Source organism: Lathamus discolor, chromosome 3, assembly GCF_037157495.1.
Source record: "Lathamus discolor isolate bLatDis1 chromosome 3, bLatDis1.hap1, whole genome shotgun sequence".
Lineage (NCBI taxonomy): Eukaryota > Metazoa > Chordata > Aves > Psittaciformes > Psittacidae > Lathamus > Lathamus discolor.
This window is the reverse complement of record NC_088886.1, coordinates 55,470,283-55,494,589: the sequence shown is the minus strand read 5'-3', so window position 1 is coordinate 55,494,589 and position 24,307 is coordinate 55,470,283. Positions and strand designations below refer to the sequence as shown.

The following is a 24,307-nucleotide window of genomic DNA, read 5'->3' as shown; positions in this document are numbered from 1 at the left end:
CTTTTTTCAACAGTGCAGTTGAACATGTGTTTTGGTTTCAGTGGAGCTGAGGAGATTCAGCTGTTTGTACTTAGAAAGTTCCTGAATTGGGCACCCTTCCCTAGACTTTGACATGTACAAGGCCCACTGAAGATATAAACACACTTCTCAAGTGCAAAAGCAGACACTTGTTATTTAGTGCCTGATTCCATTTTGATCCTATACCAACTTTAGCCTTCTCATATTGCCTTTCCTGAATCAAGGAATATGTTCTGAATTAATTCTAGCTTTCTTCCAAGTCTGCATATTTTTAGAAATTCAAGTTCTGTAACTTCTTTTGGATTTATGGTGTGGATTCATTAAGTAGTGGTTTGACTTTGGTTGTGCTGTTTTGAGTATTCTTTTAAGGTGGAACATACATATTAGCTGTTTCTCAAATTCCCAGGCATTTTCTACCTTCCAGCACATAACATTCGGAAGGCCTTTGTGTCAGAAAGTAGGAATGTAGTCATTAGTGTTCAGTGTGATTCAGGATTCCTCTAGCAAAAGAGGTAATTAATTCCTACCTTAAAGCATAATGATGTTATTTTTTCACTCACAGAGTAACAAAAAGCAGCAGACTTCAAAGCCAAAATCTGGCCCTCTGTTGCTGTCTTCTTGATGCCACCCAATTAGTGGCAGTAGTATACACATACAGCAGTACTGAAATATCTCAAGTAGATAGGCTATATATGCAGTTCTAACATACAAAACTATTATAGGGATATACAATCAAACATGTCAAAAGCTACCTTCAAAATTCTTTTAATGCCTATTTTACATTTAACAAATTCTTCTAGCTTCTAGTTTCAAAACTACTTTCTGAGAATCCTGAGTTATTGCCCTGATCTTAGAGACATGTCTTTTATTGACATTGAAAGAGTGAAGCCCTCACTGGTATCAGCACAGTCATTTTACCAGGTTACTGGGGACTGATCTTAACAGCATATTGCTGAGTGCTTAAAATAAGTAAATGAAATATAAACCAGAGATGACTTGAAGTGGAACTGGCTCAGTTTGTATAAATTCCCAAGAACAAAAAGTTCACAGTAAGCTGGAAGTAACAAGTATAAAGCAAATCTAGCTGAAGTGCTAGAGGTTCTAAAGGCCTTCTCCCATTAACACAAAATCTGAAAGTAATGTTGTGTTGAATATAGCCTTTCTTTAAGAGGCTCACCATGCTGTCCCACACAGTAGTCTACAGTTCCTGTAGTCCATAAGGTAATACTTGATATGAGTAAGTCTGACAATGTAAGAAACGTACTATTTTTTTCCCTTTCACACAGACTGTCTTGTATCTATGTAAAAGAAACCCAAACAAACTACAAACCAATCAAACCCGACAATTAAAAAGAACAATAAAGATGCTTCTGTTGTAGCAACATCTCGAACATCCTAGACTGGAATCTTGCAATAAACGTTATGCAAAGACCTGCTAATTTACTGAGCTCTTCAGCCTAGTCTGCAACAGAAAGGCTTGTTTGGTGTTGGGTTTTGTGGGTTTTTTTGGTTGGTTAGTTATTTGTTCGTGTTGGGGTGTTTTGTGGTCTGGGTTGTTTCCTTTGTTTGATCAGGTTTTTTTTGGTGTTTCTTTTGTTGGTTTGTTGTTTGGTTTTTTTTTAATCGATTTGAAGTTGTGTTACTGACTCAGCTGATACTATACTGGGAGGGCTTAGGAGAGAACGCTGAACCCCTGTGTACAGGAATGCTATTTGATTTTGTTGTTTGTGATTTTAAATTGAAGTCTTGGGTTTGCATGTATTTTACAGTAAGGAATGAGGTAGGCAAAGTACATTCCATGTGATAAGGTGTGATTATAGTCTATTTGGCATGAATAAATCTGACACAAACTGACTATAAATGATGGTCTTGTTTGTCTTTCTTCCTGAAAGCATTGTAGCTTTCCTTGTCCAACCCTTGATAAAACAACTACCTGGGCTTGCTGCCAGTAATTTTGGAGAGGCAGAGATCAATCAAACCAATTATTACATAGGGGTAAGTTACATTTTTCTGAGCCAGAGATTAATCAGGAGACACCAAGTAGAAGAATGAGTCTTTTGATTTTGTGAGTCTGTAAATTCTTAGCTTGAACTTTTGAAACACTGGGACAGATGAGTCAAAACTATAAATTAAGGTGATAAATATTTACTTAGGTGATAATTCAGTTTTTATGGTGCCTCTTGAGAAAGATGTGCAGAATGGCTCTTCATTGTATGCAGGAGAAAAATAAACTCTCTAAGACAAGGCAAAACCACAGAAAACCAAACCCTCTTCCAAAGGCAGCACAAAAGTGTGGCTGTCAATGGCAGCTGTTCAATGCACAGAAGGTAAAAACTCAGTGCAGAGCACTTTTGTTTCCCTCTCTGGTTTAATCAGTCTCAAGCTTTCTTTAAAAGTACTTCTGTAACTATTGTTAGTTTGTTTTGAGGTTTGGTTGCTTTAATTTCATTTAAATTTTTTTTTGCATAGCTTGTAAACCTGTGCATGAGAAGCATAATCAATGATCCAGTGTCATTACTATTACACAGTAGTAATTGATCATCTTCTGTTTTATGAAGTGTACTTATATTTTTCGTGATTGCTTAGAACAGAAACATGGTGAACTCTCTGAAAAACACCTAGGTGTATGATGGTAACAGCACTACAATGGCAAACATCAGGCAGTTTGTTGGATCTTTGTTCCCTTGACTTGCTGCTTCCTGGGAGCTATGTGTGTAAAATGTAAAGCACTTTTAATGTGCAGATTCATCTAATCTGTTCTGAAGCAATGTCTTACTTTATTTTTTTTTTTAGCTGTGAGTTGTATGTTGAAGTAACTTCACTGTTCCATATACCAATAGCCCTTGATAGCAACTAATGTTCCAGGACTTGTATGGGGGTTATCTTTTGGGTTTGTGATGAACATGGTATTGATACCAGGGGTGTTTCAGTTATTGCTGAGCAGTGCTTACACAGTGTCAAGGCCTTTTCTGCTTTTCACAGTGCCCTGCCAATTGAATAGGCTAGGGGTGCACAAGCAGCTGCGAAGTAGACACGGTTAAGGCAGCTGACCCCAACTGTCGAAAGGGATATTCCATACCATATGGCACTGTGTTCAGCAGTAAAAGCTGAGGGGAGATGAAGGAATGGAGGGACTTGAGGAGTTATGGTATTTGTTTTCCCCAGTATGTGTGATGGAGCTCTGCCTTTCTGAAGATGGCAGAACCACCTGCCTGATGATGGGAATGAGTGAATTCCTTACTTTGCTTTCCTTGCACATGCAGCTTTTTCTCTACAGGTTCAATTGTCTTTTATTTCAGCCACCAAGTTGTCTCACTTTTAAAGTTCTATTCTCTCCCTTACCCTACTGTGGGGGGAATGAGTAAGCAGCTGTGTGGTGCTTACTGCCTACTGGGCTTAAACCACAACACCCAGAAACAGGCAGACAATAAGAAAATACTTACTTGTGAAGCCATTTCTCGTGACTGACAAAGAAAGGGGGAAAAGAAAAGAGAAGACAATTTAAATAGAAGTGAATCTAAAGAAACAAAACATGGACTGTTTAACAGGAACCATAGTAAACTAGCTACGCAGAGTGAAGTGAGGGCTTCTTGTGTACACAGTATAAAAAGGCAGCGTCAAAGAGGAAACTGTATATGTAGAAATATTAATATTGGCAGATCTTGTTCTTGTGACCCGAGTTAACCCTTAACTGGTAACTTCCAGGTGTCAGCAATATAAACTAAGTTTTATATGTCTCTTTAAACTCAAACTGATATGAGTACTGGAGGTTCTCTGAGTTAGAAACCTTCAAATTGTGGTTGTAAGTTCATAATTGAGAAATATAGCAATTTACGTTTCTCTAACCTCCATTTTAAAGATCTAATCCAACAATGTTTTAAAGTTGTTTTTGGCTTAATATATCAAAAAGCTAAGTGCTCGCCCATGCTAATACTTTTTTTAGAGAAATTAGTCAAAAAATCCTTTAACTTCATAAGAAACACTTTGTGGAAGAGTTACAGCTTTTGTCATCTCTGCATCTGTAGGTATCTACCTATAAGGACCACAGCAGCAGAGCTTAATGTTGCTCTTCAGTATTCTGGGAAAAATCAAAGGTTAAGGAAGATTTCCCCTGCCCCTCTCTAAAGGGGGAAGGGTTTCAAAAATGTTCACCTGCTGAACAAGAAACTGCTGAAGTATTTAAGTGTGACAATACCACTGCGGGTCTACATTCAGAGCTTTTTATAGAGAGTAACAAATGCTTTTACTTAACTTAATAAAGACATTGCCATTCATCTACACTAGTCTGGGATTTCCCTGTCCCCCTTCCCCTTCTTTCTCTATCTGATTTAACTCAAATTCTTCATGAAATTACCTGTGAAAGTTGATAGGAAATAATAGAACTCCTCTATCTATTGGACAGTGGCTTCTAGGCTGGTTTCAGTGCCTCAATGTTCTAAGAAACTGCTACTTTGTAAGAGATAATAACTATCTTGAACAAAATCTGGGCCTTGTCTGACCAAGTAATCAAGCACCTGAGCAGCTGCATGTGCACAGGCTCCAGAGGTTTTAGCATTACGGTACAATTGTGAGTTTAGCATTAAGTGACTAATGATCACAAACCTTGTTTTCAGAAAAAGATTTGAAATATCATGAATTTATTAGCTAGTCTTGCTTCGGAAGATCAGAGTGTGTGCGCTTACCTTCCAGCCCTCTGCCAAAAAACAGAAGTGTGTTTTGATGAGTATTATTCTTACAGTTATCCCCTCCCCTGCACAGCTGCTGTCTGTCAATAAGCCTGTATGTTTGAAACGTGAACAAGCAGAAAGGAGAAAAACAGGCCACCTGAATGAGCTCTTCACAATATATTGTATGCTCACAGTTCAAATTTCTTGATTCTCTTTTTTGGACCTCAAGTCTAATAGCCAGCTGTGAATGTGAGAATAAAGCATCACCATGAATTTTACCTTACTTACCCTTATTTAATGAATTATTAAAATCTGGCATGTCCTCTTTTTTGTTGAAAGCTATGATGAACCTTTTTTTCCATACTAACAGTGTGTTGCCTATGCTCTTCTCCAAGGAATGATATTGATGAATGATGTTAATGCGGCTATACTGATAAAAGCATAAAATCAGCTGACATTGTTGCAGTGACACAGCCCACCGGCTAAGCTCTAAAAGCTGCTTGTAGAGGTATTGGTGGTCCACAGAGAGAGAGGAGCTACTGAATGTGGTCTTGCACAGCTTTTTGTAGCTCTCATTTAAAAATCAACTGAATTTTAACTGTGTACTTCCTTCAAGATAAATCTTGCCCTTAGGCATTTCATGGCTGAATGTTTTTCTGAAATATGGAAGAGCAAATGCAAATTGTCTGTGTTGGAAACCAGTAAACTGTATCTGAGCATTGCAGAAGAAAGAGGAAAGTTGTTGTTCACAGTTGCATTTTAGAGCTGTGTGAGAATGGTTTTATGAGATGGCAGTACTAATCATCATGTAAAAAAATGGTTTATACATGACAGAAATAAAAACTGCACGAAGTATGCAAAATAGTAAAAGGTGGTTTTGTCATTATGTATAGGGAGAAATGTATACATTTAGATGGCAGATGCTTAAATACATATATACAAAAAATTACCACTGTTTGGCAGCTAAATTTAGAGAAATCCCACAAAAGATTTAATAATATTAATTTTCTTACTGCTAATTTCTAACTGGGAATTCACATGAAACTGAAATGCCAGCTGTTTTGAGAGAAGTGTTGATATTCTTGTTAAACCTGATACAGGACCTGGTCATACAGCTTGCTGTGGATACTGCTGTTAGTCACTGCATGCATGTTCAAACTAGAACTATCCTAGCCTGTCCTATCTGCACCTGAGTTACCCCTTGTTTCCAATCAGTCAGTTCTCTGTAGGTGAGCACAGGAATGAAAGTCAGTATATAGACTCTAGATTGGCTGTGGGTATTCATGAAGTCTGGGGCTAAATGTGAGCCTGGAATTCATGTAGCTATGTATATGTCAGTAGCAGGAGACCTTCAGTGGGTTATCAGAATTCTGTGCATTTGCAGATATGATATTCACGATACTCTTTAAATAAATGGTTCCCATTCTGATGAGGACCAAAAAATGTTGTATACTCTGTAATCAAATCCAAAGAAAAGTATGGTAAACTGACATACCTCAGATGTTGTAAGCTTTTGGGATTCTGTCCTATAGACTCCAATTGGAATGTCTCCTGTAGAAGAACAAAGTTTCTGATACAGTCTGGCATATGTCCTAATCCATAGATCCTCTTCTGTGATCTTCATCTGAACAAAGAATGATAGGAAGGAGGAGTTTTGAGGGTTTATCACTTACTCTGTATACTGCTCTTGGAAAAAAAAAAATCACAACTAAACACTAGCTGATAATGATTGTATTGCACTTTTGCTCCACAACAAATCTGGAGCTTCTGTTGAGTCTGTAGACACTGTTTCTTTTGTTTTCTCCCTGTCTGGGAGACATTGCAGTGCAGATGGTTCAGTCTTATGAAATTACTTCTGTTCTTGTTTTAAAATTACTTATATGGCAAACTTCATTCAGTGTTCACATCTGACTTAAGTCTAAAAGAATGAGCTAAATATTGGCAGCAGTAAGAACCTGGTGATGGACAGACTGAAGACCACATAAGTATTTTGAGTGCAGCCAGATAGCTGTTCAGTAGACTGCAGGCTGAATATCTGGAGAAAAGGGAGTGAAGGGAAATTAATACACTAAGCATAAATGACATATGAAAGTCTAAAATCAATCTTTAGTATTTAATTACTATTATAATAGCTTTATTTCAGGGTATGTGAGCCCCTTTTCAGAGATTCAGTCATCTTGCATTCACTGTAGCAAAGCTTAAAGATTGACTCACATACCTATAATTAGCTTTTATTTAAACAACTTTCTTAAACTATCATTGATAACTTCTTTTTAGAGAACAGCATCCTGCAGTTCTTTGTAGTTCCCCAGAAAGCAGTGGATAAATAACTCGACTTCTGTTGATCTGTTTGCCATTTGGGGTGTGATGGGTGTGGGCAAAACCAGAAAGGTGGGGTTTATTTCTAATAAAAAAGAATTTTTATGGTTTGTGCCTATATATGTATAGAAAAATAGATATAAACTCTGTGTTGAGGTACCAAATAACAGCTTAAACCACACAGTGACTTCAAACTTTGACACTAAAGCCATTTAGTATATATTATTCTTACGTAAATTCCAGTTCTGCCCTTTGTTGTCTATGATGGAAATGGGTGTCATGAAATAGCATTGTGTGTAAGTGCTAGCCAGGCTGTACAAGATAGGTAATGCTTCCCGTGTTTTATATACTTCATTTTAAAAGTTGTTAGCTGAACTGCTATTGCTCTGTTATTAAAAAAATGCACTTTTCCTGTGCTTTCCTGTCTATCCCATTTTCCTTTGAGCCTTATAGAACATATTGCATTTTCTTGGGCGTGGGGTTATTTTTTGCTATGGAAGTGGCTATTTTCATTTCTTCTTCCCTGGTGAAAAAGGAAATAGATGGCCTTCTTGGACTTTCACAAGAGCAAGTGCTGTACACGAATCCCCATTATGTTACAGACAGTGCAGAATCTTCTCTGGTACTCTGTAGTAATGTTTATTTTTTTTTAACAACTTACTGAACAAAGAAACCCAGACCCTGGAGTGGTATCAAGTCCCAGAAGTAGTCTTGTGATGGAAATCATATAACCTTTCACAAATGACTGCAAGAGTTTCAACAGGAGAGATGGAAAAGAAAGAGAAAAGCTTTAATTAACAGATGAACAGTAACCGTTAGCGCCATGTGTGAATTTGACAGAAATTGTACATCTGTGTTTACAATCAAACTCTATCTTTTAAGTAGGCAAAGTGATGTTAAGTTTGTACAAAGTATGGTAGAAATAGTTATCCCTTATTTTGTGCTGAATATACTTGCATGAAATAAGTGTTCTTATTTGGTCCTGTGTATGCATGCAATGTACATAGAGGATTCAAAGAGACTAATGTATAATAAGGCATCATGAAAGCAAAGGTAAGATCAATGGAAGTAAGGTGTTTGCCTTATCAGGTGTTAAATTATAATAACTCTTCTGTGCAAAAGAAATGCTGTTGTATGTTAAATGGGTCTGCAGTACTGAGCAGTGGGTAATACTAAGGTGAGACTGCTGCTATTTTGATTCAAGAGTCAATTGCCTTTGCCTTTCTCTTTTTTTAAGGGTTGATCTGCCTTATCTCACTTTAGGCTTGTTGCTCTGCTAACAGAAGTGTTTTGCTGATTGGTTAAAAGATAGAAATTAAGCTAAATTCTTATGTTTTGCACCTGAACATGGAAGCATCCACAGGTTACCTCTAGGTATAGGCAAAGTAGATAGCCACTTAGGCGAGCAGGCTGCGTGGGCCATGCTGCTATTGCCGCTTACTTTACATACCTTAATACTTGAAGGCTAGAGCTAGCAGCTGCTGCTCAGGCATCCTGATGTGCAGAAAGGTAGTCATTATTCAGGAGTGAGGGCAATCTTCTCCTCTCTTTCCACCCTGAAACCAGTTGCTACCTTCATTTGTCATGATCCTATATTTTCTTCAGATTGTTTCACCAACTGTCTGAGGCTGCTGCTCTTTCCTTATGCATACTGACTGTCATCACTTCTTTTTGCATGAGGAGCCCTGGCCTGGATTCCTGGGCAGCAAGGTTCTTTCCTCCACTGTCTCTATGTAAGCACTATATATATTTCTTGCTAAGGACAGAATGTATCACTTTAAGATACAATGGCTAATCCGGACTCATCAATAATATCATCTGGACACAACTAGCTCTCGCAAGCAAGACAACAGGACACAGTGCAGATGCAGATGACTGATAAACTACTCATAAAAGTGATGTTGATTTCTGTGGTTAGAGACACTACCGTGTGAGAATGGGCACTGCCTTTTTATTGCAGATTACAGGAGTTATCAGTCTGTATAATCTATGTAGTCCTTGTCAAAACCACCCTACTTATTTGACTGTGGAGAGGTTCACAAACATATTGTTCAGCAACAGAACTTGCACAAGGACAGGGTTTTGTGTTTGGGGGTTCATAACTGGGCTAGTACTGTCATTGGAACATGCTTGATGGTATTTTGCCTTTGATTATTCCTGGCAGTGACATGCATATTAATGGCTTACATGCAGGAAAACAAGGTAATACAACAATTAAATATAATAAAATACGTGGTAACACTGCATGTCTGTGTTAAGGCAAGTCCCATTATCGTGCATAGTACCTGATAAAGCAGTGTATCCAACATACTGATGCTGAAAACTCTGCCAGCAGCGAAGGGCAGTCGAAACATAAATGCCAGATTAGATCCCTTCTCACGTTCTTTCTGTTAAGAAATTAAAAACAAATAGAAAACACTTCTAGTGCTGGTTTTGGATGGACAATAATAAGAACATTAAATTGATATTACTTTGAAAGAGGTCAAAGGTGTAAAATCTCTTTACTCTGAATATAGTTACATGGTTTGGAAAGAAACATCTTTGTTCAGTACTTACAGTTTTTCAGGTTTAAAGATTTTGTTTAATGCATACGTTGTTTCAATCATCACATTTCAAATTGAATGGGCATTTTCAACCAAATCATTTTTAAAGTGATGAATGAATTTCAAGGGTGCTTAGAGCAAAACTCTAGTTTTTCCTGCTCCAGTTCCTTGGTGCTGACAGTGTAATCTCATTAAGGTCAGAAAGTTTACTAGCAACACAAAACATGAACAGAATCTGATGCAAGAGGGAAGAAATGGTATTTCAGTGAATGTGAGGATGTGAGATGAGATCGGATGTGGGCTGAGGTAGAAACTGCTTTGATTCTTCTGGGCAAAGGATATACATAACTAAACATAACTATAGTTATGCCTTATCACAACTCACTTGCAGAGAAATCCCACCACAATGTGCTTCCTATTCCGTCAGTTATCAGAGAGAACTACAGGTTGGAAGTTATTTTGTTGAGTTTAAGAGGAAGGGGAATACCAAGCTTGCAGTTCAGTAGTGCCATGAAGAAGATGTGTTCTCAAAATGCAGAAATGTTATATGTCTCGAATTGAGACACTTATGTCCAACACATATCTGCAGTAGTACATCCTGGGGACTGACTGGCTGGCAAGTAGCTCAGCAGAGAAGATGCCGGGGGTCCTAGTGAACATAAGGTTGAACATGTGCCAGCAATGTGCTTTTCTGGCAAAGGTGGCGAATGGTGTCCTGGACTGAGTTAGGAGTGTTGTCAGTATGTTGAGGAAGGTGATCCTTCCGCACTACTCAGTAAGACTAAAGCCACACCTGGAGTACTGTGTCCAGTTCTAGGCTCCCCAGTACAAGGAGAGGGGGAGCTACTGGAGATAGTCCAGAAAAGCACCACTAAGATGATCAAGGGAATGTAGGATCTTGACTGAGGGAGAGCTGGGACTGTTTAGCCCAGAGAACAGTAGGCTTAGGGAAGATGTCATCAATGTGTAAAAATAGCTGGACAGGGGGTGCAGCAAAGACAGAGTTAGGCTCTTTTCAGTGGCGCCTAGGGGACAGGACAAGAGGCAGTGGGCACCAGCTGAAACACAGTCAGTTTCTTCTGAATGTCAGGAGACCCATTTTTACTCAGAGTGACTTAGCACTGGCACAGGTTGCCCAGGGAGGTTGAGGATTCTCCCTCTTTGGGGACAGTTAAAAGCCCTCTGGACATCATCCTGAGCAACTGCCTCTAGATGGTCCTGCTTGAGAAGGGGTCTTAGGTAAGATGTCATTCAACCTTCCAACCCTAACCATGTGTGATGTACAAATGAGCAGTCTGCTCTAGCTAATGGTTTTGTTGAACAGCAGTAAGCTAACCCATTTGTCATCGGATAGTCTGGTTGTACCTGTTGACTTCTGTGGCTTGACATAAGTGGAGTTGAAAACAATGTCACACAAAAAGAATTTACTCTCCAGATAAAAATACACAGCAAATGACTCTTAAAAATATGCCATTATTCTCTTTTTTTAAAAAATGTGAAGAAATTGATGGCGGTGACATTAAAGGGGTTTCAAAACCTTTAAGGAAATAAAATAGAATGATTTCATTTTTTTAATTACAATCACTATCTGTTCTGACCAAATACTACTGCCTTGTGCTAAGAGATTTTTCTCAATGAGAAATAAATACATACGCACACACTCATGCTCTTGCACATATACGCATGCATGTGTGCTTTGATGCTTAAGCAGCAAAGGGGTGTTTCTGTCAAATAGTGTGCTTCTGAGAGTTGAAGAAAGCAGTCTAATTGTACAAAGAACACTTCCACCTTGATAAGCGTGTTGTTGTGCTTACTGGTGTACACCACAGAAACAAGAAGCTTTATATTTCTTTTGTAGCTCAGTCTCATATATTTGAGTGTTTTTAGTGCAGTAGACAAAGTGGAAGATATTTTTCTTCAGATCCTATTGAGAATAAAAACTTGTCTATTAAAAATGCTGAGATTTGTTTCACAACAGAGTCTTCAAAATTAAAATTATATTTATGTTGTAACATACGTTACATTAAATCCCTTTAGATTCATGCCATAAAATATTTTATAGGGAATTGGCTGTGAAATTACTATCGTCCTATTATATGACTCAGGTATATGTTTATCCTTCCATCTGTTTGAAGAAATTTGCAGCAGATTCTGCTTTTTTGACAAGAAATGTGTGGGATAAAGAAAGAGATATTTGAGGAATTATCTGATTCTTATCCAAAATTCTGATAATAAACGTAAGGACGTTCCTACTTGTTCTGTTTTAAAATGGAAGCTTAGAAATTTATTCTCTCCCTTTATTTTAATTTTCTTTTGTTTCCTTCTATCTCTTATTACGGGTTTGCTTATTCTTGCCTAAAGGAGATTTGTAAGAAATAGTTTTTACTCTGGCACTTTGCATTGAGCTCTGTTTTATTACTTGCTTCCCAGAAAATAATGCAGATATAGAAGCCAGAAATGTGCCAGAATGTCCCAGCAGTTTTATTTCATAAGTTTGGTGCCCAGCAGCTCCTTCCCTGACACTTTTTGGAATTAACAAGGAAGGGGATATAGCTACTTGAAGAAAATTATAGATAATTTCTAGGAACATAAATAAAAGATCATGGCATCCTGTTAAAATGGTAACATTCAAACTGGGGGCAGGGGAGGCAAATCTCCTTACCTTTTCTAATTTGGATAGTGCAAGAGAATAGCAGTCTTTGGCTCTGAACTGCATGAATCTCATATTGGCTGGATGAGTTAGTTCTGTGATAATGCTTAGGCTTGAGAACAACCTGTATTTTAAAAGAATGTAACAGTTAGACCTCTGATTATAACAATTTACAAATGTGAGGCTCTGCATAATGCTGTAGCTTGTACTCATGCCCATGTTTTTAATCAGGTCTCTGAAACCTGTGGTGTTTTTTGGCACAATAGAATGCTGGCAAAATAGCAAAGGAAACTACAAAACATCCTCTGTAGAATTCACAAAGAAGCAAACATAGATTCAAATGTTGATCTTATAACATATTTTAATGCCAGAAAGGAACCACTTAATTTCATTACCAGAGGTTTTATTTAATAATTTCTAAAATGACACAAATCTGTGGGAAATAACAAACATGAAAAACTCTATGGCCTGCACCTATTATCTGGTTGCACGTGAACTACTATTAGAACTGCCTTATGCAGTTGTTACATTTGATTTTTTTATTTTGTAGTTTTGTTTCTATGCTCTGTGTCCATAGACTGAGCAACACAGATGAAAATTGACACTTCTTGGGAGTTGCTGAGAAAAAGTATGCTTAGGTATACTTACGTTCTCATTTTGAAATACTTAAATATACCGAAAATTTATAAATTAACACTAATTCAGGCTTCCAGTAACAAAAAAAGACAGTGAATAAAATTTAACACTGATCTGGCTGAATTACACAGATTTCACAAAGCAAACCAAAGACCCCTTCCTCAACCCTCAGAGCTGTAACAGCTAGAAATAAATGTGTGTCTTAAACTATGCTATACTAAGCAATTTGGGATAAAACTTGGATTATAATTTGAGAATTTCCTCTACAGATTAGTGTCAGAAAATGAGATATCCATTTGTAATCTGTTTTGCTGACCCTGAAAGTACTTATTTACATGTGACAATAGATAACTGTAGTACTAATGACATCATTAATGTGCCTTTGATCAGTTAAAAAAAATTACATGGTTTTCTTGAAAGCTGAATTTAGTAAGTTAGTGTCAGATGGAATCCAATGTACCTTTTTTGCAAGTCTTTAGTCTTTTCTCCTCATTTTTGTAAGGAGGAACTTCACTGAAATGGCAATTCAAGCAGAGCCTAAATGTGGGGAAACGTATGTCAAAACTATCTGCCAGTATGTGTTAATACCATATTATTGCAATACAGTTTCCTAAGTCTCTCAATGCCAAAATGTAGACTGGTAATGATCACATGATCCCAAACATGTCCTGAACATGTGATGGTAAAAATGTTAGCCCTTCTTTTGTTAGCAGTTATGTCACTGAATAACCAAATATTAAGTGTAAACATACAAGGACAAATAGAATCAGAGAACTGGGAGAGCATGTGTATCACTTAACAATAACCACTTGAGTATGCTACAGTTTGAAAGGCACTGTGCATGATCAGGAATTTCTGTGCCTTTTGAACTCTTACATTCAGACTTTGATACAAACTTTGAGTGGTGCAGTATTGTTATACAAAATCTACTTATGCCCTAACTAAAGATTAAGCACTTAAGGAATGGTGTCTATGTGCATAGATTAAATACATAACCACACCCTTGAGATGCAACTGCGGTACATCTTCACTTGTGTGATGTTTTGTAAAAGCCTGTGAAGTGCTCATAAAAATTGGGGAAAAAAATATCCTGGTAATATCGCACTTGAAGGTATGAACTTGCATGTATTAAGTAGCTTAACAAATGTGTTAAAGTTCGGAGGAAGGAGAATATGAATTTCCTCTATTAATTCCGTATCATGCAACACAGAATTACTTAAGCTTCTGCTGGCTGGAAATTTTCTTGTATTGCTGTATTAAAGGACAGACATTCATATTTGAAAACTAGCAGTATAACATTCAGAACTAAGAGCAACAGGAAATTAGAAGCTGATCTAATAACAAAATATACCAAAGTTACAGGAAAAAAATATGCAGATTAGAAGGTTTTTGTAAAAGTTGGGTTTAGTTTGTTACCAGATATTAAAAACTGATTTATATTAGGAAACCACTTTCAAAACTGGTCTTAGTTAAATACACATTTTACTTATCGATGCCTTTTAGCAGAATCAGAGGAAAACTACTTTCCAGGCAATGAAGTCCAGATTGCCTCTTGCCCTGAGTGTAAGGTATGCTGCCCACAAGCTTTCAGCATTGGAGCAGGCTAAGATCCCTCTTTTTATTCCTCTTTTCTATCCCATTCTAGTGAAAAGGACTGGACAGGGTGGAGAAAGCCCTCATCAGCCTGATGAAGACATGGATTGCTGTTGATCTGGTATTTGGGAATAAGATTAGCAAGAGATAAATTTAGTTCTTTCCTGAACCAAAAAGATAAACCAAGAAAACTATTTAATGCCCTCACAAAACCTCATTTGGTTTATCTACAATATGGTTCTGACTGCTAGGTACCAGCCAGACTATTGACTCGATACATGCCCTGCTGTCAACAGGCTTCTTAGAGTATTTGAAACATAGCTTTCAAGATGTTAGCTATTAAAAACAGGGCCTCCTGAACACTAACATTTAAACCTATTAATTAATAGAAAGCAAGAACAAATATATAAACACCCCTAGTATAGACCTGCAGCCTGAGGGCACCCACTGTTTTTCTGAAGTGGATTTACAGCTGTCAAAAGGGACTCAATGATTGGCTTCACAGTCCAAAAGTAGTAATTTCTCCTTGTACTTTTAAACTATGCTAGATTGTTCTTTCCCATCCAAAGGATTAAAAATTTCCTCTTAGTCAGTGTGACCATTTGAGTCACACTTCTTTACTTCTCCTATGTGTAATTAAGTCAGGTAAGCTAGTGTTGTGTCAGTTTTAATTGGTATGGGACAGTTTCTAGCAGTAAAAGTGCTACTAACCCTGTCATATAAACAATGCATTGCCTTCTAAGGTGGGGTGACACAAACTCTCCTGGCAAAGCAATATTATTAATTTATGTAAATAAGGGAATAATGTCAGAACAGGTATCTGAGGATCGAACTGAACCTAGGCCAAACAGTACCTCAGCCCACTTGCATCACCTTTCCACGCCTGTTTGCTACCCTTAATGAGGTCAGCTGATCCAAGTCTAATTAGGGAAGTTTAGAACAGCTTCTCTCTTCTGAATGATTTAACTTAGTGACATTGAGTGGAACCTGCTTCACTGGTGTACTAACTTTGAGAACAGCATATTTTCGATAGGCTGAGGAAGTTGTGGCTGTTCAGTCTGGAGAAGAGAAGGCTGCATGGAGACCTCATAGCAGCCTTCCAGTATCTGAAGGGGGCCTATAGGGATGCTGGGGAGGGACTCTTCGTCAGGGACTGTAGTGACAGGACAAGGGGTAACGGGTTCAAACTTAAACAGGGGAAGTTTAGATTGGATATAAGGAAGAAATATTTTACTGTTAGGGTGGTGAGACACTGGAATGGGTTGCCCAGGGAGGCTGTGAATGCTCCATCCCTGATGGTGTTGAAAGCCAGGTTGGACAGAGCCGTGGGTGGCATGGTTTAGTGAGAGGTGTCCCTGCCCATGGCAGGGGGGTTGGAACTAGATGATCCTAAGGTCCTTGCCAACCTTAACTGTTCTATGATTCTATGTGTTAGCAGTGGTTTAAAATCCTTTAACATCGCAGTTTGTGTAATGTCCAGCCTCCTCTTCATTAGTCTCTGACATTATTATGTATTATTAAGTAATGAAAAAACCTTTAAAAATTTTTAAAGTTGAGCTGCAAAATTATTTACCTTGGTGCAATGAATGTAGTTTATTTTGTAGAGCAGGTAAGTGCTATTACCTTAGGCCTCTTCCCAAAGCTTACTTATTCCTACAATTTTACACCATATAAAAATGCAGTGAAATTATTATACATGTCCTAATGAGAAAAGTTAGGGAGAAAAGTAGTGCTGTGTGTTAAACTAAGGTATTTATTCTGATTTCTTCTGATACCTGTAAAAAGTACCATGCAGTACTAAAAATATACTGAACCAGATATATAGTTTGGACATGAGGTAACCCTGCCATCTAGTTGTAAGCATTGTGCATGACAACTTAATTATTAATAAATTCTAGTTGGTTATCTATAGGATGTAGTGTACTTTTGTTACTATCTTTTAGTATTTTACAAAGTAAAACACAATAATGGGAAAAACCAACTGGCAGTTTCTAAGGGTTTGTTTTTTTTTCATTCAACTCAGTTTTTTGTTATTTTTTATATTTGGGGGTAAAATGTATTTGTGAAAAATTTAAGTGATACATGTCAAGACCTCAGTGAGATATCCTAGCGCAATATGGCTAAGAGTAGACTTGAGTGATGCACACATTAAATTCAATTATAGCTTCTAAATTAAATTTAGGTGTGATTACGAAATACACCCATGCTAGTATCGGGTAGAAATTCAAAACCTGAGAGTTAGAAAAAGACAGAACTTGTGCAACATAGTTTTTGCTTCTTCTGAGCATATGCAGAAGTGCTAACAGCACTTAACTACATTCTCACACGATTGCATTAAAAAAGTCTTCATTGAAATACTTTTCTTTTAATGAGCTCATTTTCTGAAATATGGATTCAAGAGACTTTGACTATGCACTTCTCTCCAGCCTTATGTGAAAGGCTTGACACAGAAAAGAGAAGCAATGTTGAATGATACTGAATCCTCTAGGGAAGTACTTAATTTTGTCCAGGTCTTACTAGAGTGAACCAAAGGAAGTGCTAGGCCTAAGCCCAAAGTCAAAGAGGCATTTCATACTTGACTATATGATGTGTTTTGTGCAGGTTTTTTTTTTTTTCTCTATTTGTTTGGGCTTTTTTAAGCAAATAAGAACTTTTTTTCATAGTTTAAAGGGACACATATCTTTTAGTACTTGTGAAATAAAGATATTTAACACAAGGGCTTTAATCAGGAGAGGTTCTCAGATGAACAGGAAATCTCAGTGTGTTTAGTAGTTCTTCACAGCACTGCCTTCTCAGCCTCTTCACAAGACTGGCAATTTTTTCACTCGAATCAGTTATTCGTTCATGACCCTTAGTACATAGTTGTCTTACATAATATTGCATACATGTGCCTAAAACCTAAGCTTTGTTCAAAACAAAACATTTAAAATGTGACCAGTTACTATTAACTTCACAGTGGTGAATTGCTTACCTTTTATTAGAAGGATCTGCTTTTCATACTGGCTTTAGCATTACTGTGAAAGACTGTTGCACTGAGGAAAAATTTCTTTTCTCAACTATCTTGTGTCCTAAGTCTTCAAGAGTAGCTTTCTTTTGCTTCCTGCAAACCTGACAGTTGACTTTTTAAATGATCATTGAGTTCTGGGATGCATAGAATTTAAGGAGAATACCTTAGGATTCTGAGTATATTGCTAAGCAGGTCAGGAAAAAATTTGCCTGTGTAAGACACTAATTCATATATGGAAAAATTAAATAGAAGAAAAGAGGAAAAAAAGTAATTTCTAATAGGAATACAAAAGGCACTAGATATTTCACAATTAATGAGGATGTATAGATAAATTACAAAAATATCTTACCTAAAGAGTGTTTGAACATTTACAATAGTCTTGGCATCTGCCATGTAGTCTTCCTCAGCACTCATTGTACTTTCTTTGTCCACCACCACCATATTAGCTGCAAATGTGACCCCACATCTTAGTAAGTCATCTAGGCTTTTGTGGAGAGAAAGAGGGAGAAAGAAACAAGCAACTTAAATATGGAACACTTAAAAGACTAGGGATGGCTGTAATTTACAGATCACAGGCGTGAATTGCTGGTTCCCTTCATCTCCATGTACCATGTATCATAATTTCCAATATAATCTATGTTGAGAATATAATCTCAACTCATAGAATAGGATATGAATGATTATTCTCCTTTAAGTCATACATAATGCACTTCAGTAGGTTGTTATAGTCCCTCTCCTTTTGCCAAAATGATACATTTATTTCAACTTCTTAAAATAAGCTTTTAATGATTACTTGGGAAAACAGTATGTCCCTGCATGCTGCAACAGCTTGCTTCATTGCAGTTGCTTTTGGCAATAAACAGACCCAAATAAATGCTATGGCTTGCTCTTTCCCACAATTACTTCATTTTCCATTAATACTTCATATTCTATTAACACTTCATTTTCAAAATGCTAATAGATGTTCCATCAGGACATCTCACATATTCCTCTTTAAGGTTAATCTAAGAGCTGGAGTGTTCTCATGATGCTTTTAGAGCAGATGTACATCAGTAAAGCCTTGCATGCTGTTGGATGGTGTTTCCCATAAAGCCTGACAACAGGAAACACAAACAACTGAGTTAGGGTTCTCATCGTGCCTTGTAGCTTTGTTTCATAAATGAAGCATGTGTCAGTTGTTATAACAATATTTTCCATAGAAACAAAGCCATGTTAGAAAAGATTAGAAAGGACTTTTCTGTGATGAAGACGACTGCTAGGAGCCTAGCCATTTTTAAGCAAGTGAAAATGAGAAAGGGTGAAATGTCATGGTTTCCAAGTGGGAATTGGAAAACTAAGTTTTTGCAGTGTGCTGTTTACATCCATGGTGAAAAGCTGTTCTGCCATTACAGTTCCTTCACATTTGGCAATCTGTAGTATCCGTTGATCCCTGAAAATAACAGTATATTCTCAAATACCCAGATTATTTGCATTTCAATGTTTCACAAGCTCAAAAGCTTTTCTTATTTTAGCAGGTACATTTAGCTAATTTGTGGAAAATTTAGAAAGAGACGCTTTAGAAGTATTGTTATTCTAGTTTTAAAGTACTTTTAAGTATAGGTTTCTTAATAGCAAATAGACTCCTATACAACTCTGAAATCTGTTCAATATGAGCTGGAGAAACATTGACTCTTCAGAATCCAGAAAAATTGGATTCTTTTAATTTAGGGTAGGAAATAAGGTGAGGGGTTTTTTTCCACCTGGGGATTGATTATTATGGGCTTGTAGCCCTGACTTAATATTAGGTATGTAGTGAAGCAAACCATTTTCTTCTTTAAATGGACTTGGCAATACAGGAGTTTACTCAAATTCTCATGAGTCCCTGCTCTTCTCTTGTTTCTTCCTGATTTTTACATTAAATCTATGTTGCTAAAACTAGATATGCAAGTATATATTAGCAAAGGTGAAGACAGAAATGTAAGGGTAGGTGATATTTTAAGTAGCAGAAGGTGACTATTAGACATGGTGAAGACTGTCTACATTCTGTAGCTATCTTTATGAAACCCTAGTCAGTAAACCTAGACAAATTACATCTAAGTATAGAATGACACTAGAACCTGGCAATTTGCAGAAACTTATTAATGCACCTCAAAAAGTCTTAAGCTTATGTTTTTAAAAACATTGTCCTGGTTTCAGCTGTAAGAGTTATTTTTTTTTTTTCTTCTGGTAGCTGGTGTTTTGGCTTTAGTCTGAGAACAATGCTGACAACACACCGATGTTTTAGTTGTTGCTCAGTAGTGCTTATCCTGATCAAGGACTTTTCAGTCTCTCATGCTCTGCCAGTGAGGAAGGGCACAAGAAGCCAAGAGGAAAAAGAGATAGGACACCTGACCCAGACTAGGCAAAGGGGTATTCCATACCACAGCATGTCATGCCCAGTATATAAACTGGGGAGAGTTGCCTGGAAGGGCCACATCACTGCTCAGGTCAGGCTGGGTATTGGGTGGTGAGCAACTGTATTGTGCACCACTTGTGTTTACTGTTTTTTTTTTTCTATCCCCTTTTGGTTTTATATTCTCTCCCCTTGTTTTTTCCTTTATCATTATTAGTAGTAGCATATTGTATTTTAGTTTTAAGCTGCTCTTATCTCAACTTGAAAGTTTTACATTCTTTTGACTCTCCTCCCCATCCCACCTTTGGGAAAAGGAGAGAGGTGAGCGAACAGCCGTTTGGTACTTAGCTACCAGCTGGGTTTAAACCATGACAATATTAACCTGCATTCCCTGTCACGCTTTTCACTAATGATTTGCAAGTCAGAAATTTGAAATCCCAAATTATAGCACACAGACACAAGCCATGCATGCAAAAAGATCGTCTTCAAATACAACAGACGTTTAAACATGCAATGACGATACACACAGCAAACCACTGAGTACTACAACGTTAAGTTTTCTAACAGTTATTTCACCTACTTGTCGATAGAGCCCACCATGTAGTAAACCATTGGAAACCAACAGATTGCATCCAGAAAATGCATATCTGGCCTAAGCAGCAGATGGGATTACAAAATGAAAGACAGTATCACAACAGCAGCATCTTTTCTAAAATATTTCAATAAACTGGTAGCTTTTTAAAAAATAATAAAAAAACCCCAAACAAACCCAAACTTTTTGGCATTATAATATCACTTTAAATAGGAAATGGAATGCTTATATTAACAAATTCACTTTTTAAATCAGAAATTTTATGGCACAGCACAATTCTGAAAATAAGAATGAATGACTGTTTTCAAAGACACATTACCAAGTTATACTCCAATATATGACTTAGGAGTATTTAAAATAAGCAGTGAGAATTTTCAAATAAAATGTGAAGCAGAAACCCGGTCATCATTTGTGTTTTGTGCCAACCACTCCATTCAAGCCAATAAGACAATCTCAGATGAAACCTGATTTTTAAAATGAACTGTGAAAACCAAGATACTGTATTTTATTGCATTGGTTTTTGAATCATAAATTTTACTGTATCTCTTCTTACATACCAAGAAACATCAGAAATTTTAAAACACGTGATGTGTAGATACCAGAGTAAACATACTGTAATAAATTGCCCTGACATATTGAGAAACTAGGGATATAACAACAAGGCAAAGATACGTTAATTGAAGGTGGCTGAATTCCTAAGGCCAATTAAGTAAATTACAAAATTCTAATTGTCTTGAATGGGGGCCTGAATTCTACTTCATGCATGTATGAAAAGCATGCTGGCTTTTCAGATAGCTTCTGTAGTCCCATTAATTAATTTCAGAGGAATTGCTGCAAATGCTGTGTAGAGAGATAAAATGCAAAGGATATTAGCTTAATCAGCAACCATAGCTTTTACTTTATGCTAACAAAAAGTGGGTTTAGCCATAAAATGCCACAACAGCACTGAAGGGATGTACTCGGGCACTATGCTGGAAAACAGAATAAGCACCAGAGGGCACTGTATACTCACATCTAAAGAAAGTTGTGACTCAAAATTCCTTTAGCGTAGTTTAGGCATTTACCAATTTGTGTACGTCACTTTATGCCATAACATGTACATTAAAAAGCTTCTGTTTTGCAAAGAGGTGTATAAAGCTTCATTAAAGAGCTGTTTAAGGCCAAAGTGGGACACTTCACAGCAGGGTTTGTATAATAAATCATTTAAACTAGAACATACATATGCAAAGGGAAGTGTAAGCTTGGAACCAGAACCTGCAAGTCATTTATCTGCTGTCCTTTCTTTGAGACATAGCTTGATCTAATTTCCTGTATACGGCTAACCTCTATTTTCATGTCTTCCAAATTGTGATTTTGAAGTACATGAGCAGTACCAAAGGGTTGCAACAAAAGTCTCCTTCATTGTCAGATCAGAGATGAATCAGTTTTGCCTTGCCAGGGAAGAATTTGTCTGAAATTTTAAACAACTAAGACAAGAAAGGCTAAAAATTCCAGGCAACTCCAGACAGATACAGTAGTAATGACAATATTGCAGGTTTCTTCCATGACTATATAATCATAGACTGAGTGGGTGTCCTACTGGACTAAAGAAATGCTTATCTTGCAGTCTAAAATCATTAAAAAGATACCTAAGTGGTCCAGGCCACTAACTGCTTTCTGCTAAGCAGGTTAGTGTTGTCTGAAGTGCTGTCATGTATTTGAGAAACTGCTAAACACCTTGCTTTTTACAATGTTTGTTTTACAGTGTTTAGCAGTAGTATTCACATCATTTGGAGTATTTTCAAGAAATACTTAGCTGAAACATGGGCCATAGAATAAGGGCATATAAATTCACTAAGGCCATGTGCAGTCAGTAGAAAGCCAATTTTGTATATGAGAGTAAACATAGTGTATTATTTTTGTTACAAATTTTTCTCAAAGATAAATATGCCTTAATGTTTTTTATTTTAAGTTGGTCATGTTAAAATTGATTGTTTATTGAAGTACTGGTAAAATGAGTTTAAATTGTACCACGAAAAATTAAAATTAAAATCTACTTACGGGTTATCCAAGAGTAATACAATGGGATTTAGCTCCTTCTTTGGTCGGTAATAAGCTCTGAGTGGAACAATAAAGTTATATAAACCATTTCCAGCAGTTTCTGCTGCAACTATAATCAGTTTATTTTTGAATCCATAGGCTTTGGCATCCTCATAGTAGTTATGCTGGCATCCCTAAAATCAAAATAAGAAACAAGTTCAGTGGATATTAATCACAGAATCATAGAACGGTTTGGGTTTGAAAGGACCTTAATATCATCTAGTTCCAACCCTCCTTGCCATGGGCAGGGACTCCTTACACTAGACCATGTTGTCCAAAGCTCTGTCCAAACTGGCCTTGAACAATGCCAGGGATGGAGCATTTACTACTTATTTGGGCAGTCTGTTCCAATGCCTCACCACCCTCACAGTAAAGAACTTCTTCCGTATATCTAACGTGAACTTCCCTGTTTAAGTTTAGATCCATTGCCCCTTGTCCTATCACTACAGTTCATGATGAAGAGTCCCTCTCCTACATCCTTGTAGGCCTCATTCAGATACTAGAAGGCAGCTATGAGGTCTCTTCTCCTTCTCTTCTCCAGGCTGAAGACAATAAAGCGATTTAGCTGTAACATTAAAGGGTTTTACCATTAGAGATAGAAAACTTTATCAGATGACCTGATATGGACCTGATTAGACATAAACAAATGATTAGCAATGAAAAGGATGATAAGACATTATAGCTTAGTAAATGCTGAACAAACCTCATCTCTAAACAGAAAGCAGAATTTAACTCTGTTCAGATGAAAGATAAAAACGAGAATGCAATTTTATCCAGTGAGAGAAACTCCTTTTACCTTATCTAGTCTGAGACAACAGAAGGGTACTTTTTCATGCAGAAGATGACAAAATGTGGGAGAACTTCCAATATATGGAGAGTAAGGAGGATAGCCTTTGGCATACCTATGAGAAGAGAACAAACATTTTTCAGTATAGCAAATCACCAAAACACAATTTACAATACACCTATTTTATGGGATGTTTATATGTATGCCTAAATTTTGCAGTTATCTGTAGACTCTACAGTCTGTAGAATCAAGTACATGAACTATCTTGAATAAGGATCAAAGGAATGTGTTTTGTAGCTTCAATCAATTCAATAATGTTGAGTGAAAGCTATCATGACTTTTGTGGACTAAAGTAATTTTTCTTAGGTTGCTCATTTGGGTTTTTTTTTATAGGTATTTTTGGAAATGTGCTGACACATAGTGTATTGTCCTAGTGTTTTGAGAGCATTCAGCTCTGTGGTCCCCATCATAAGAAAGACATGGATGTGTTGGAGTGAGTCCAGAGGAGGGCCACAAAGACAATCAGAGGGCTGGAGCACCTCTCCATAAAGACATGCTGCGAGAGATGGGCTTGCTCAGTCTGGAGAAGAGAAGGCCTCACGGAGACCTTAGAGCAGCTTCCAGTGCCTAAACGGGGCCTACAAGAAATCTGGAGAGAGACATTTTACAAAGGCATGCAGGAATAAAACAAGGGGTAGTTCCTTTAAATTGAAAGAGGGTAAGAGTAGATATATATACTATATTGATACAGAAACATATATAGACGTGATATATATATATATATACACAAAATATATATATGATATCTTGCTTCTTTACAGTAAGAGTAGTAAGACACTGGAACAGGTTGCCTAGAGAAGTTGTGGCTGCCCCCATCCCTGGGAGTATTCAAGGCCAGGCTGCATGGGGCTTTGAGCAACCTGGTCTAGTGGAAGGTATCCCTGCCCATGGCAGGGAAGATGGAATGAGATGATTTTGAAGGTCCCTTCCAACCCAAACAATTCAATGATTCAAAGTACCGGAAATTTCGAAGGAAATTAAAAAA

The 24,307-nt window shown here is 37.2% G+C and overlaps 1 protein-coding gene across 9 annotated transcripts in view; it reads right to left on the bottom strand.

Annotated features, from left to right (window-relative positions):
* The window catches only part of KCNT2 (potassium sodium-activated channel subfamily T member 2), a 136,983-nt gene that overhangs the window by 6,424 nt on the left and 106,252 nt on the right, over positions 1-24,307 (bottom strand). For 4 of the 9 annotated variants that reach the window (XM_065675328.1, XM_065675326.1, XM_065675333.1 and 1 more), the window contains 9 exons: positions 23,272-23,377; positions 22,437-22,609; positions 20,385-20,456; positions 17,783-17,917; positions 12,210-12,321; positions 9,290-9,391; positions 7,666-7,749; positions 6,181-6,309; positions 3,462-3,482 (listed from right to left, as the gene is read on the bottom strand). In XM_065675328.1, coding sequence (XP_065531400.1) covers positions 3,462-3,482; positions 6,181-6,309; positions 7,666-7,749; positions 9,290-9,391; positions 12,210-12,321; positions 17,783-17,917; positions 20,385-20,456; positions 22,437-22,609; positions 23,272-23,377 — 934 coding nt within the window. The remainder of the gene's footprint in view (positions 1-3,461; positions 3,483-6,180; positions 6,310-7,665; positions 7,750-9,289; positions 9,392-12,209; positions 12,322-17,782; positions 17,918-20,384; positions 20,457-22,436; positions 22,610-23,271; positions 23,378-24,307) is intronic. The other 5 variants (XM_065675327.1, XM_065675330.1, XM_065675329.1 and 2 more) reach the window with 3 other exon arrangements.